At 49.4% G+C, this 16,080-nt stretch overlaps 1 protein-coding gene across 1 annotated transcript in view; it reads left to right on the plus strand.

Annotated features, from left to right (window-relative positions):
* The window catches only part of CSMD2 (CUB and Sushi multiple domains 2), a gene marked incomplete at both ends in the record, with an annotated part of 259,384 nt that overhangs the window by 207,734 nt on the left and 35,570 nt on the right, over positions 1 to 16,080 (plus strand). Inside the window, 10 exons of the mRNA XM_080632482.1 lie at positions 149 to 265; positions 1,220 to 1,429; positions 2,869 to 3,057; positions 5,433 to 5,610; positions 7,248 to 7,393; positions 11,058 to 11,138; positions 11,873 to 11,986; positions 13,519 to 13,707; positions 14,148 to 14,294; positions 15,220 to 15,408. Of these exons, the coding sequence (XP_080488608.1) occupies positions 149 to 265; positions 1,220 to 1,429; positions 2,869 to 3,057; positions 5,433 to 5,610; positions 7,248 to 7,393; positions 11,058 to 11,138; positions 11,873 to 11,986; positions 13,519 to 13,707; positions 14,148 to 14,294; positions 15,220 to 15,408 (1,560 nt within the window). The remainder of the gene's footprint in view (positions 1 to 148; positions 266 to 1,219; positions 1,430 to 2,868; positions 3,058 to 5,432; positions 5,611 to 7,247; positions 7,394 to 11,057; positions 11,139 to 11,872; positions 11,987 to 13,518; positions 13,708 to 14,147; positions 14,295 to 15,219; positions 15,409 to 16,080) is intronic.

Raw genomic sequence — 16,080 nt, forward strand, 5'->3', positions numbered from 1 at the left:
TGCCTGGCAGTCTCCGTGCTAGTTCCATAGCAGGCTTTCCTGTTTCTCTTCGTAGTTTCTAGTAGCTTTATTTCCCACACAGCTGGCCATGACCAGCACCCAGAGAGACCCATGAGCCATCCTGACCACTGACACTATTATCTTACAGCCCAGTGTGGAGGAACAGCGGAAGAGATGGAAGGAGTGCTCCTGAGCCCAGGGTTCCCAGGAAATTATCCAAGCAATCTGGACTGCACGTGGAGGATATTGCTGCCTGTGGGGTTTGGTGAGACAGCTGCTTTGGGTTTGGTGCTCTCACAAAAGAGGTGATGGGAAGATACTGTCCCTGTTCAGTCTGTGCGTGGTCAGCGCTGGAGGCCAAGATGAGTTACAGAAATTATTGTTTGACCTCTTAATCACACTTGCCATTAAAAATGCGTGTATATGGTGCTGTGAAATGATAAATAAGGTGATTGCAGGTCACCATGGAGTGTAACAGGCAGGACATGCCGCTGAACCGGCTGTAACATCCTCCTTTAGTGTGCTTGTGTACTTCCCTGTCTTAACTACTCCCAGTTGTAACAGCCTTAAAACATGACCTGTTGCATCACCCTTTGTAAATGTTACAAGTGCCCAAAGCCTGTGTCAGGTTATATCCTACCTCAGCCAGAGTTCAGGAGGCATCAGCACACCCAACCTTAGGATCTCCCAAGCCCTTACTAAGGGAGAAACTTGCACACCTCCACCTCAGCTCTTCTCCAGGCCAGCCCCGTCAGGGTGCCTCATTTCCAGGAGGTGGAAGTGTTGCACGCCTGGAAGTGCTGACTCCTTGGGTTTCCTGAATTAACTCCTCCTCGTGGTGGAGCTGTCCTGTGCTGCTGGGGACACAAAACTGGGGTGCCCTGCCAGCCCATCCCAGCCCTGCCAGCCCAGCTGGCTATGCTCTGTTTGGCATGGGGTGATCCGTGTGGCTCTGTGCTTGCCTTCCTAATCTCAGTGGTGTCAGGCAGGGGGAGAGACAGGCACAGGAGCTCCAGCAGCATGGAACTGCAGGTGTTAGTAGCTTCAGCTTGTCTGAAACAAGCAGGACCCATATACTACAGGGACCCTTTCCCTCCAGCACGGAAAATGTCCTGCTGCTGATGGACCAGGCTCTGCTGGACATCAGTGGGTGAGCGGTGCTGCTGCGCGGAGGCTTGGCTGTGGCTTTAGGGGCAGACTGTTCACTCGTGTGCTGCAGGTGCTCACGTCCAGTTCCTGAACTTCTCCACGGAGCCGAACCACGACTTTGTTGAAATCCGCAACGGGCCCTACGACACCAGTAACGTCATCGGGCGGTTCAGTGGCACCGAGCTGCCCGGCTCCCTCCTCTCCACGTCCCACGAAACCACCGTGTACTTCCATAGCGACCACTCCCAGAACAAGCCAGGCTTCAAGCTGGAATACCAGGGTAAGGAGTGAGCAGCAATGGGGCACTCCTGTCCCCAGGTGCTAACAGTGAGGGCATTGGGTGTAGGGTAGGTTCACGGTTGTTGCTATTCTGTTGAATTAATTTCATGAGGACTTAATACAAGTGAGTGGGAAGGTGCTACATGAAGGCCATGCTTCATCCGGGATCTGTTCACCCAGATTTCTGCCTGCGGCAGAAAACAAATGTTCCTGAAGTGCTTTGTGACAGTGAAATGTCTTTGAATTAATTCCAGCCAGATTCACTTCGATCTTGGCTCTGTTGTGCAAAGAGAAGAGTGCTCAGCAGCCATGAGCTTGCTCTGCAATTCTGCTTTTCAGTCTCCAAGATGCATTCTTAGCTGCAGCCCAGCCCTGTGCTGAGCAGTGGTCTTCTCTGTCCACCTGCCCTTGGCATAGGGGAATATGAAGGGGCAAAGGATGCCAAGGGCAGGTCGTGTACTTCAGACTGAATAGGATGGGCTTTGCTGGGCAGCAACTGAGAGCCAAGTGATCCAGCTACTGCCTGGGATTGAGATCTGAGGAGCGGGAATGATGGAGCGTGTGTCTCCAGCATGTGGTACAGCCAGGGACTGACAAAGGACTGCCTCTCCCCAGAAATAGCAGTAAAAGCTGCTACTCACTCATACTTAATTGAAAACATTAATTTTGTCTTGGCTGTCCTGTCTCTGCACCGTATAATTCATGGGCTGCTGCACAACTGAGGAAGGGATATGCTCTGTGAGGCACTCTGGGTAATCTCATGGAAATTAGCTATGGAAATTAGCTCTAGCAAGGCTGACCAGTCATTTATAATGCCGAGTGGAATGTGTTAACTCCTTGACTTGCATTCGTCATCAGGATTGTCCATGTTTTGTGGAAAACAAGTTAGGTTTCCCAATTGGAAGTGAAATGTGGGGTGGCTGTGTGGGTACAGGCTCTGGGGCTCTGCAGATGCCAGTGCTCCTGTCTGAGGCTGCAGCAGGATTTTCCCTCAGCAGATGTGTGCGTGGCTCGTTCAAGTGTAGCCCCTGCAATTAAGCTGTTGTATGAGGAGGAAGTAGCCAGGCAGCACACTGAGTGCAGTGTTCCTGCTTTGGGGAGAAAATACGAAGTATGAAACATTCCTCCTTATTTACAAGGGCCTGTAGGGACAGGACAAGGGGAATGGCTTTAACCTGCCAGAGGGGAGACTGAGAGGAGCTCTTAGGCAGAAGCTCTTCCCTGTGAGGGTGCTGAGGCGCTGGCCCAGGGTGCCCAGAGAAGCTGTGGCTGCCCCATCCCTGGCAGTGTTCAAGGCCAGGTTGGACACAGGGGCTTGGAGCAAGCTGCTCCAGTGAAAGGTGTCCCTGGCCGTGGCAGGGGTTGGAGCTGGAGGAGCTTTAAGGTCCCTTCCAACACAAACAAGGCTGGGATTCTGTGATTTTGGGGCTTCTTTTTCAGCCTACGAGCTGCAGGAGTGTCCTGACCCTGAACCTTTTGCTAACGGTGTTGTAAGAGGAGCCGGTTACAACGTTGGCCAGTCCATCTCTTTCGAGTGCCTGCCTGGCTACCAGCTGATCGGCCACCCAGTCCTGACCTGTCAGCATGGCACCAACAGGAACTGGGACCACCCGCTGCCCAGGTGTGAAGGTATGGCTTTGGGTCACGCTGAGAGCACCCACAGGGGCATTTGTGAGGAGAGGAAAACCTTCAACACTGTTCTGGCCTCCTTTTGCATTGTTGTTTTGTACTTGGGCTGCAAGTTTCTCTGGAAGCAGCAGCATTGCTGTAGGCAGGCCAGGAATGAGCACTGAGGTGTTGAAGAATGTTCTTCATGGGTTGATATTCGGCGTATTTCAGCCTAGTCCAAAGGAGCATTTTGAACAGTTCAGAGCTGAGGTGCATCTTTTGAGGAGGTGTTTGAATCTCGTGCTCCGGGTGAGGACTCTCAGTGCTGGTGCCAGTGGGAGCTGTGCTTCCAGCACGAAGCTGTCCAGGGTCCGTGTAATAATTTTCATCTGCCTTATTTCTTCAGCAGTGTTCAGCTTCCATTGATTTAGCATTGGTATATAAATGGAGTCCCCTTGCAGCTCTTTGGACTCTCAGTGTGAGAAGATTATGTCCTTCTCCAGTCTCCTTAGTGTAGCAGTGATGGCATCTCCAAAATTATCCAGATAGGAATTTTGCAGTAGCCTTCCAGGGTCTCCTTTCTGAAGACCATGGATGTGCTGGGAGGACCCTGCAGGCTGAAGGAGTGGATCCACATTCTAGGCATCAAAGCTCAAATATCCAAATTCTGTTCTCAAACCCCAGCATGGCTATTTCAGCCTTTCATCCTTTGGGCCAGTGGACTGGGGGTTGTGTGGTTTCATGTAGAAGGTTTCCATATGAACCCTGAAGAAGTTCAAGGCTCCTTAGTGAAGATTTCCCACCTCAGTTCCTTGGGGTAACAGGGCTGTGCTCTTATCTACCTCGGGCATCAGCTCTGCCAGCTACAACCATTCAGCTCTTTGTTGTGATTTTAAGTAACTTTCTTGCTCTGCGGCACTTCCAGTAGCAGAGAGGGGTAAGGGGTTAGGTGTATTTTGGACCATTTGCTGCTTTTCTCTGTGTGCACATCTGGTGGTGTTAGTGCTGTTAAAGGCAGCACAGAACTCTCCTTTTCTAGCTGTTTCCTCAAATGATCCATTTTTACACAGCAGAAGCAGGGAGAACTCGCTGCCTTGGGCAAACTGCCTCACCTTTCCCACGCAGGTCACAGCTGAAAGCCCTTTTAATTAAAAGAGAAGCTGTAATGCTGAAATAAATGCACAGAGGCCAAGGTTCCCAGCACCACTCCAGGGAGGTTTTCCAGTGATCAGCAGGCTGCTGCTGCTCTGCAGGGCAGAAACACATGTGCCCTCCCAGCTTTCTTGGGTGTTTGTTTCAGAAAATGAGTGTAGGGAGTTACATGAATACACATCTCAGCTTGCCTAACCGTGTGAGTGAGCAGAGCAGAGCCAGAGCTTGGCTCTAACCTTACATCTGGCACATCAAGTCAGGGCCTGGGTGGCAGAAGCCTGTGGAGCTGGTCCTGCACAGGAAGGAGCTTGTGTTGCTCTGTTAGTATACCACTGAGCCTGAATTAATAAGGTGTGTGGGGAGGCAGAATGTGTGCGCTGAAGCCAAGGACTGGGTTAAAGCATCTACATGGCTTCTAGAGTGGTGCTGGCTCAGGCAGATGACACTGTCTGCACTTAACCCTGTGCCTGCAGTTGTTGCAGGTTGCCACTAACACACTGCAGATGTTATCATCATTTCAGTTGAAACTTCCACACCAGGGGTGTCCAGAAGCTGATATTTGTACATTGGACTTTCAGACCTAGGGACCTGCTGTGGCCCTCCTGTGCTGCTTCAGCAGGATGTCATCTTCCTGTCCCGAGTTGCCACTGCCCAGGCTGTTTCTGATTGCCTCTCTTTAGTCTGCAAGTTCATTTGGAGCTGAAAGATACCTCGTGCAATAGAACTGTCATCTTGATTAATGAATTGGATGCTGCTGTCATACAAATCATCATTTCCCCCCTGCTCAGATGGGCTCTGTGAAAAGCCAGCTGCTCAGTGCTTCTGGTCCAGGCCATGCTGTATGAGCAAGTGGGTAGATTTGCCCACTGGTGTGATCTCATCAGGAGATGTATTTTCCATGCATGGATGCAGGCAGCTGGTGGAGCCCAAAGACTCTTACTAGGGTGTAAGATGAAGTTTATTTGCACACCTGGCTCCCACAGCTGTACAAACAGCCCTGCCAGGCTCCTTTTGGCTCAGAGGCACTTAATTCATTGTAATGGGATGAAGTTGAAAATGTGTGATGGGGCTGTGACAGGTAAGAATTATCCGAGGCAAGCTGGGGCAGGCTTGGGGGCTGGATCCTCCTGTGCCTGAAATTGCTGTCTTCTTATCCAAAAACCTGAAGGACAAACAGGAAATGGAGGATTCTTAAGAGTTACTTCTTCTTCCTGAGGTTTGTGTTTCTGTCTGATTGCCTGCAGTGCCTTGTGGGGGGAATGTCACCACCCAAAATGGTACAGTGTACTCTCCTGGCTTCCCCAACCAGTACCCCAATTCCCAGGACTGCACTTGGCTTCTCACAGTGCCGGTGGGATATGGAATTCATCTCAACTTCACTCTGCTGCAGACAGAGCCCTACAACGATTTCATCACTGTTTGGTGGGTATAGCAGAGGTGTGAGGACTGACTGGAGTCGCTACTAAGGCTCCATTTCAGAAAGATGCTCTTGCTGATAAATAGAGCACCCACTGCTGTGGTGTGTTTGAGAGCAGGAGCATCATCTGGGGTGAGGATGTGGAATTTTTTTAAGCTGGGTGCTAGATAGAGCCTTTAGATTAAGGACCATGTGGTGCAAAATGGCCAGGGGCTTGTCTCCAAACACTGCTGATGTTGCCTTCCTGAAAGATACAGGCAGGGAGTGCAAGGACAGTGAAGGGGATGGTCACTTGCTGCTCATACCAAGGGCTGGAAATGTCACCCTTGGGGTCTGGAGGGGAGTCTGTACAGGAATCCTTCACTTTTAATGGTGCTTTTGCCTCAGTGTTGTGCAGCTCACAAGGAGTAGTCCCACCTTTGGCCGTACAGCAGTGCCTGTCAGACCTTGTAGGTCTTTGTTGCTATTGATCTCTGTGATCATCAGTTAAAAATGAAGCACATCAGCTGCCTGCAGTGCTTCTACCCCACTGGTCTGCCCCAGTAACCTGGAGCAGGCGCTGAGCTGAGCCACAGCCTGGCTGCGGCAGGAGCCCCCTGTGTCCTGCTGGGACATCAGCCTGTCCCTTCATCTCCAAAATGCTGTGCTCAATGGAATAAGGAAACATCTCTTGGGAAGCCAAAGGGGCTTTACAGAAGACACTTTATGAATGGTAAATGAGGTCTTTATCTCAAGCTGAAGTTAGATGAAATTAATCTTGTTTGTACTTGCGGAACAGGAATTGACTTTTGCTGCTGCTTTCTCTGACAGGCATTTTAATGGGGCTCATTTTTTGTTCCTTTTGCATTTTATCTGTGGTTACCTGTCTATGGATAGAGGCTGAATGAAGAAAAAGCCATTGGTAAATCATTCACAGTTACCAGTGTCTTCTTTGGGTTTTTCTTTTGCAATCACAATATACAGCTCTGCAATTCAAGCCACTTCCCAGGCTGCAAAGGGAATGACCAGGATGGCATTAGCACTAAAACTGGCCTTTTAAACAGCAGTAACTGGGAACTGTGACCTCTGATGTAAAATGAGTGCAGCTCTGATGCGGTTAATGAAGTGGCACTGATTTCTTCACTGCCAGAGCGTTACAGGCTGGGATCATCCTTCCCTATTTTCCTATTTGGAAAAAGGAAGAGAAATGGCACATTCTGAGCCTCAGTCAGCCAAGGGAGCACGCATAGCTGCACTGGCTAAAGAGCTTGTGGCCACATTCTTGAGCTCATAGCATTCAATCAGTACCTGACTTTCAGAGTACGTGGATGTCTGCTGTGGAAACAGGGAGCGAAACTCCTCTGGAAAACTGGCCCCAAATTCTGAGCTTAAAAATGGAGTTAATGTTTGGAGCTGGCTGCTGGGTGGGCACTGCACTGCCAGAGAGGTGATCCTGGTTGTAATGGAATGGGAAGGGGGCCTGGGTGTCCAAGTCAACTGTCCAGGGAGCTGCTGAGGCTGTAATAAAGAGGTAGAAAAGGGAGGACAAGGGAGGAAGAGTGTGGAGGAGTTCCTGGGTGTGCAGTGTAGGAGGCTGGTTGTTGCCTAGGATTAAAGACGTATAATAATGCTCTTTTCTTATGTTTCTGACATGTGATTTTAGGGATGGTCCTCAGCAAACAGCCCCACAGCTTGGTGTCTTCACTGGCAACTCTGCTAAGAAATCAGCCCAAAGCTCTTCCAATCAGGTCCTGATGAAGTTCCACAGTGATGCAGCCAATGGAGGGATCTTTGCCGTTTATTTCTACGGTCTGTATTGCTTCCTGAGCAGCACGTGCTTTATACCTGTCCATGGGGTATTGAGGGGCTTGTGGGGAGGACTAGTTCTGGGGAGAAGATTCCCTTTTTATTGTCCTGACTATGGCAAGCAAAGGTAACTGGGAGGAGGATGCTCTTTTTGTGTGCTGGAGAGGGACTTACAAGGGCCTGTAGGGACAGGACAAGGGGGAATGGCTTTAACACACCAGAGGAGAGACTGAGATGAGCTCTTAGGCAGAAGCTCTTCCCTGTGAGGGTGCTGAAGCGCTGGCACAGGGTGCCCAGAGAAGCTGTGGCTGCCCCATCCCTGGCAGTGTTCAAGGCCAGGTTGGACACAGGGGCTTGGAGCAAGCTGCTCCAGTGGAAGGTGTCCCTGCCTGTGGCAGGGGTTGGAGCTGGAGGAGCTTTAAGGTCCCTTCCAACACAAACTATTCCATGATTCTCTGATTCTGTGATTTTGGTGGCCTGTTTTAAATGGTAGGTGTGCCTCACCTGCAAGGTGGTTTCATTTCTCTGGGAAGAAAAGGGATTCCCATAAATCCCTGCATTACCTGGGGATTCTTTGGTGTGAGCACAGCTCACACTAGAGAGATGCTGGGTATTACATTGAAATGAGAGCATTTGCTTTCCACCACTAAACAAGAGCCCCACTTTAAATGAGATGAGCTAACAAGTTCCTACAGCAGTGCTGGGATTTTGGAATGTGCAAATGGAGACCTCCTCCGGCTTCGATAATTTGCTGGCAACCACGTAGCGGAGCCGTGTGTGAGTTCCACCGTGAACCTGTGCAGAACGGCTCAGCTTATGTTCAGTTCTGAAAGACAAATATTACATGGGTAGGCTGAATGTGAGGAATGTTTGCTAGGCTTCGGAGGGAATTGGTTTACATTGCAGAACCCTGTAAGATTTATTTTGCCGGACAATGGCGTGGATGTAACAGTTATGCAAAAAATGATGGTTTAGGCAGTTTGGCTCAGAAATGAGGAGGACGTAAACACTGCCACAGCTCAGTGAATGCTGCCTTTTGTAGTATGAATTAGATACTGTCATTGCTGTGGTTAGATCCCGTCAGCATATGTTGCTGTTCTCTGATCTTGATAGCACTTTATATTGCTGTTTCTTTAGCTGATAGGTGGGGTATGAAGCCACCACAGGCATGGAAGGTCTGGGGTTGGTGCTGGTAGGGATCGGGGTACTCTGCAGTCGTTTATAACCTGTTCACCATCTGGGCACTCTGGCAACTGCTCTGCCTTTTATTGAAGGGTCATTTACTGCCTCATTGCTCCCTGTATACATGGGGCTTTGGTATGATGCCCAACCCCAAAGATTGAAGTGACTGAGGTGGTTGCCTCCAGGATGACGTTCTTCCCTCCTTTCCAGACTCTCATTCCATGTGTGGTGCCTTGCACACCAGGAAAGGTGTGGGAAAAGGGTTCAGGCAGTGCAGTCAGTTAAATCTTGGTCATCACTTTGGGATGTAACTGCAGGAAATGCAGTTTCCTCAGGACCTGCAGCAATGTGCGTTTTCATTTCTGTGTCTGCGTCCTGGCAGATCTAGGACATAGGAGAGTCCTCCTTCTGCTTTAAGTTGTCTTTTCCCATACAGCGGTGATCAGCTCCATGTCAGAGTGCCACTGCCCTTTCAAATGCCTGCAGAGAAACGTTTCCTTAGGGTGGAGGAATGGAAACAAAGGAGTGATTCACAGAGCTTAAGGAGTCAGTAGCATCCCTTGAAAAATGAGGCTGCTGCGCCTGGTATGAGATGGGTTGGCTCAGGTGCCAGTGATGTGTGAGTGTGATGAGAGGTGGCACAGTAACTCAGGGGGTCCCACTGTGGTTTCAAGGACTCTGGTTTGTCCTGGTGAGAACAAATGGATGTGCTGTTGAAAGGAGCTTTACTGCTGCTGTATCACCCATATGCTGAAGCCATGTTAATCACAGCTCTCTGTTGAAATGCGGTCCATTAAGGGAGAGTTTAATGCTGTAAATGCTGCTTTAGCTTTCCACTGCAGTAGATGCTGTCAAGCGCTTTTTTAAATAGCATTTAATTTCAATTTTTGTTGCAGTTTCCTTCCCTTCTTCCCTCCACCGTCAACCATGCCGTTAAAAGATTCCAGATAAGTGTGCTCCCTCCTGGGATGGCTCTTTGCTGTGTCCCTACTGCCTCCCCTCTCCTGCTGGCTCTCCTGCTGCCCGGGGGCCAGCTGTCCAACTTAGAGCTGGCACTTCCCTTTGCCCCCATCCCAGCTGAGTTTAGCTCACTGCAGTAAGCATGTGTTTGGCTTCTACCCCCCTTGCACACATGGGATGCATAAGCCCATCCCTCACATTAACCAGAAGCTCCTGTGTTCCCTCCAGCCAGTTCCCTGGATCTCCAAACATCACATTTTTCCAGACGCCATTTGAGAAAGCATTTTCCTCCCCCAGGTTAAGGGGTAAGGAATTTGGGGCAGGATGATGGCACATCTTCTGTCCATGTGTAAACCATGTCATAAACCTCCTCATGGTGCTGCCAGCCTTGCTGTGGTGTGAAGAGTTCAGCACTGGGGAGTTAGTAAGAATTAATATTCAGTGGCAGCTTGAGCTCCAGGATCTCAAATAAAAAGGCTGATATAAATTTCAGAGGAAGTTTTGCTTGTCCAGGGTCAGGAGCAGGGGGAGCAAAGATGCAAGGAAGTGCTGAGCAAATAGCAGAAAATGCCTTTCATTAATATTCATTTAGTTCCCAGTCCCATATTTTCTATTTAATGGTGCTCACAGCTCGTGTGTGTTTATCTAATACACAGCACAGTGCTCAAGCCTTATGCACCCACATGCTTGTAAGTGGTGCCTTTGTTTTGCTTGGTGTGAGCTGATCTTTTGGGTTTGGTGGCAAATCTGCTATTTGCAATGTATTGGTCAGGTGCAGGAGCCAGAAGGAGTTGTTTTTTCTGCTCATCAACTGGATTTCTTCTCCCCGTTTAGCCGCATGGTACCCATGAAGGAAACACCCAGTTGAGCAAAGAGTACAAGGTCTGCTCTGCTCTGCCTTCCATGAGGCACTGGCATCGGCCTTGCACAGGTTACTTTGTGAACTGCAAGCTGCATGTAGGATTTACAGTTGAACCCATGAGCACTCCTGGAGTTATTTGCAGAAGTTAATGAATAATTCCAAGTTCAAAATAAGTCTGTGAGTTTTGTGATCTCCATTCAAGGACAGGGTGTAAGGATGAAATTCTCTGAGTAATCATTGTCGTCTGCTTGGTGCTGGAGCAGTCTGAGACTCTCCCTCCTCTGTGATTGACCTGATTCCACTGAGATCACCAAGATCTTCTCCTTTAGTATCCCAAAAGGTGCCTCACGTCAGCACCCATCGGTCATTATCCCATGTTCATCCAAATGCAGTAACACCGTGTGGGCACCTGCATCTCCACAGGCTGACCAAAATCTGTTTGCTATCAGGTGTGAGAAACTGGAGGAAGCTGCTTTTTTAGCGCAAGTACCTGGCTCCATCTCTGTGGGGTTTGGAGGGGGAAAGGGCTGGTTGCAGTTTTGCCAATTCCTTCCACTTGTCGGGGGGGAGGATTTGCTCTGATGTCCATTGTACTTCACACTGAGATGGCCATGGCCACCTTCACCCCCAGCTTAGCATCTGCTACTCTCTTTGCTCTTTCAGCCTACCAGCTCTTCAGATGCCAGCCTCCCACCATCGTTCCCAATGCAGAAATCATCACTGAGAATGAAGAATTTAACATAGGTAACCTCTCCCTGTCCTCTGAGCCCTCCTTGCCCCCCCATCCACTGCTGGGGATGCCCACAGGAAGACACATTTGTGTGGTCACCCCGCATCTGGGGTTTCAGGAGAGCTCTTCACATGTGTAACTCTGTGGGGCACCGGGTTCTGCATGACCTTGCTCAACACCCAACATTCACAACGAGTCAGATTGATCTGATGTCCTGAGGCTTTTCCTCCCTGTTAGTACAGAAGTGGTTTGGCTTTTGTGAAAGGCTGGAGCTTGTTTGGAAACGTTCAGAAGTCTTTGCCACAATAACAGTTTTCAGGTGGCTCAGACAAAGCATTGTGTGAAAGCTTAGAGGCCCTTAGTCTTTTTATGAGAACCTTTCACCCATGTGCACTGTGCTTTGTGTGGTTTTTGCTGTTGCTCACGCTTCCATCCACATTTTAAGTGTTTCTGCAACCAGTGGAGTAGCCGTGATTTTTTTTTTAAGCAGCTTTTCTCCCTGTCTGCTCTCTCCACCTGAAATAGCTCACACAAATCACCACAATCTAGCAGCATGACGGCAGTTCTTCCCAACTGAGGCTCCAGCAGGCTTTTTCTATACCTTTTATTTCTGCACGGTCATGCCAGAGCTCAATGGCAGAGGCATGGTCAAGAGGTCTCTGCGCCCTATGGTACCCAGGGCAAGGTTCATTCAGCCTTAATGAATTGATCCTTCTCTTGGGTCAGTGTTTTCTGTTTCTGTCTGCAGGTGATGTGGTGAGGTACAGATGTCTTCCTGGCTTTACCTTGATTGGAAATGAAATCCTGACCTGCAAACTAGGCACCCATCTCCAGTTTGAAGGACCTCCGCCCACATGTGAAGGTAAAGCTGGGGCTGCCCAATGTGGTGCCCAGAGCTTCCCTACCTTGAGACTGCTGCAAAATGGGCTATGGGAGGGAGCAAGCTGGATGGCAGCTAGAGGAGGTTTCCCTGCACATACTGCATCTTCGGGATTGATTCTCAGATCTCCAGGGTCCCAGTAGTGCAAAACCACCCGTCAGGACCTTGTGAGGAGGGTAGTGAGACACCTCTGTAAGCTTGTACCTCCTTTGAAGGACTGAGGAGAGGTCTGACACACCATGTATCTGACTGCCTTCACTAAGTCATTATAAGTCACCCAAATGTCCTTACCCTGTGAGGTGGGGAGGAATTCTGTGCTGAGAGTTTGCCAGTGATGCATGAACAGGCAAAGGAAGAGGAGGCTGGAGCGGAGTGAGCCCCTCCAGCCAGGCAGTCCTGCGACAACAGCTTCTCTATTAGTGCCATAGAATGTACTACATGGGAGAAAAATGGAAGCCCTGAGCACACTGCACTGTAGACCTTGCTGCTGCTCAGGAGGGATCCCAGAGATGTTTCCATGCTGCCATGTTGCCTTATTTATCCTCTGGGTTCCTGCTGGTACTTTTGTTCACTCCAGCCGTGATTATTTCATCTCCTTCATTCCCTTCTATCTGAACATTTTTACCGTATAACAGGATATTTTTCTATAGCTTTATTCGCTCTGAAATAGCATGAACTGAAGGATAGAAAGGGAGGTCATTCAATTATTTACTGATGGTTGTTAGCCTGGGGGTAAAGGGACTGCTTAAATTACATCTGGCCACCAATTTGTGGAGGTCAAGAAATCACTGATGGGATTAAGGATTTGGAAAGAATACACTGGTCTTTCTGGGTAGTTCTGGCTCTTTTCTATTAATCCAAGTATAGTGTTTGCACTGGACTTAAGTGACAATTGTGGATAAATAAAGATCCCTTTCTTTTTATGCTTTTGCTTGCTTTGTGTGTTCGCCTCCTCTTCTGGGGTGGTTTTGCTGATCTTTCTATGTAGTGTCTTCAGCTGGATTAAATGTTTCTAGAAGCTCAGTGTGTTGTAGTGATTAGAGAAAGGAACTGGAGTTCTTATGTCCTGGTTAACAAGTCCATGGGTGACCTGGGTTAAGCCTTTAGTTCTACACCTTGTTCTAAGCCAGATAATAAAGTTTCCAGGGATTCCTGGGGAGTGTTTTGCAACTTGAGAGTAGTCTTGTGATTGTGGCGTTGTTCATTTTGTGAGTGATGTGGAATGATGCAAGCGACAGTTGAAACTGTTCATTTGCATTGTTCCTTTTAGCTCCTGCCTTTAAATGGGGCTATTGCTTGGATTTGTGGGAACACAGCATGATTTTTGTGGAGAGTAAATGCATCAGGGTCTGGGGATCCTCTGGGAGGGTGAAGGTGTGCAGTGGATGCACGCAGGTGGGAGTTGTGCTGAATCTTGACCTAACTCCAGACAGGCCCTCATGGCCACAGCATCTTGTGTTCCCTTCCTTCCTCTGAAAACCAGGAAAGTGAATTTTCTGCTGTGTTCCCTGCAGTGCAGTGCCCAATGAATGAGGTCCTGACAGACTCCACTGGTGTGATCCTGAGCCAGAGCTTCCTGGGGAGTTACCCTCACTTTCAGACGTGCTCTTGGGTGGTGAAGGTAGAGCCTGGGTACAACATCTCCCTCACCATTGAGTACTTTCTGAGTGAGAAGCAGTACGATGAGTTTGAAATCTTTGATGGTAAGAGATTCACTGGTTTGACTTGACTGGGGGGGGGGGAAGGAAATAGCAGAGTTTTCTTAGCTGCTAATCTCTGTTCCCAAAACACTCTGCAAAGAGCTTTCCACCACTCCCCCTGTAACCTTATGCTGGACTTAAAGAAAGCTCCTCTTAAGACTCATTGATTCTCTGGATAAGGAAAAATCAATGATTTGATTTTTGGATGGATCTAAAGCATTTTTGAAAGCAGCAGGAGTTAGCAGGGGAAGGGGCGAGTTGAGAAGGTGGGAATTCTCATCCCTGACACTGTGCAGACCAGGTTTTTGAGGCCCAGGAACCGAGAGGGGATCTGTCAGTATTCACAGTGCAGCAGCCTTGTAACCAGATGCAGAATGCACGTGCTGTGCTGATGCTCCTGTGGTTGCCTGTTGGGACATGACTTGTTCCTTCCTTCCTTGCAGGTCCCTCTGGCCAGAGTCCACTGCTCCTGTCACTGAGTGGGAACTACTCAGCCCCTCTGACCGTCACCAGCAGCGGGAACAGAGTCTATCTCCGCTGGTCCTCTGATCATGCCTACAACAGAAAAGGCTTCAAAATCCGCTACTCTGGTAAGCACATGGAAGAGGATGGGTGTCTCTGCCAGGAATGTTGCCATCTCTGCAGCCAGGGATTGCCATGAAATGGCTGCAGAGGGGTATAGGCCATCTGTGTGGGCAGAAGCTGCCAGTGCCTGGGAAGGCTCCCAGATCTGGGCTCCTTCTGAGCTGGTGAGGCTGGGGAAGGCAGTTTTTGTTCCAGGAGAAACCTTGAGGCTTTGGCTTTTTCTCCACCACTCTAAAGAATCAGAACCAGAACATCCAACCATAGGCAGTGTGGCTCTGGATGGATGAAACTCATCCTGGGTAACCCACCATAAAGATTGCTGTGTTACTGAATTATTGTGTCCTTGCAATGAGCCCATTTTGAGAAGTTTGCAGATGAACATCACAAAACCTTGGAGTTTGTGTTAGGAGCTGCTGGTTCATGAGCCTGATGGCGTTACAGGATTTGCAGTTTAAAACACGTTGTGCTCTTGCTTGGGCATTCTGCCACTGCTCCCACAGGAGCAGGGCTGGGGAGTCCTGGTTGCTCATTCAGCACAAACCTGCTGCTAGATACTGAATATTTGCTGAGAATTCCTTAAAATGAATTACTGTAGCTTGAAACTTAGCAAATCTTAATTAATGGAAGTTATAAAACTGGATTGAAAACTTGCCAGGATGTCATAAATAAATAATGACTTTACTCAGTAAATGAATTAAGTAATATTTAATTATCAGAAATTAGTCTTTATTTCTAGAGCTGAGTGGAACTTGGAGAGGAGCCCTGCACTCCTTCCCCCCTTGGCTTTGTGTTTGTCCATCACACGTTTTCTGTTTCCTCTGCAGCCTCAGGGTATGGGAAGCGGGCTGTAATTCCTGAGAACAGGAAGGGAATTTGCCTTGCTGCTGCCCATGCAGTGATGGATTTCTTTTCTTCTGCCCTCCCCTGCAGCCCCGTACTGCAGCCTCCCGCGGGCACCGGTGCACGGGCTGGTTCTGAGCCAGACGGGGCTGCAGCCCGGCAGCACGCTCCGCTTCGGCTGCGACACCGGCTATCGCCTCGTTGGCCACAGCACCACCACCTGCTCCCAGCACCCTCAGGGCTACTTCCACTGGAACAAAGCAATCCCCCTGTGCCAAGGTGAGAGCAGGGAAGTGTCCTTTGAGGGGCTGGGAGTCTTGGGAGGACTGAGGGGAACGCAGTGAAAGTTAAAACCTGTTGTAATTCCCTGTTGAGAACAGGCGTGGAGCTGCAGGTAGGCATGGGGGGTGCTCCTCATATCCAAGTCCTCAGGAATAGACAAGCAAGGAGGGAGGGGAGTAATATTCTGGGAGCCCCCAGGATGGGGGAGAGAAAAAGCATCTTTGCAAAGGCCACTGCTGTAGAGGTGTTGGAACACTCAGTAAAGACACAGCCAAGCCTCAGTTAAGGATGGGAGAAGCCATTGCTTGGAAGAGCCTGGAAAGGCTGGCAGGAGCCTGGGTCCTGCTGGGTTCTAGTGACTGGAATTTCATTTGGTATTTCTGGAAGTGCTCTCTTAGGTCTGCACGTGTCAATAGGGGATGAGAAGTTTCTTGGGATTCGGATGGTGCCTCGTTTCCATTGGCTTCATCTAAGATGAAGGCACATGGCTGTTCTTCCCACATCCTCCTAATTAACTGTGATCTTTATGGCATATCAGACTTAGCCCAGGGCTCCTTCCAGGCATGGGAGGGGGGGAGGACAGGGCTCTGTGCCCCAGGGTGCTTCGCTTCCACGCTGTTTTTCTCCCTCACTGTGTTCACTTTCTGATTGCACCGTCTCAATCCGCCA

Source organism: Psittacula echo (assembly GCF_963264785.1).
Source record: "Psittacula echo genome assembly, chromosome: 21".
In the NCBI taxonomy this organism is placed as follows: Eukaryota; Metazoa; Chordata; class Aves; order Psittaciformes; family Psittacidae; genus Psittacula; species Psittacula echo.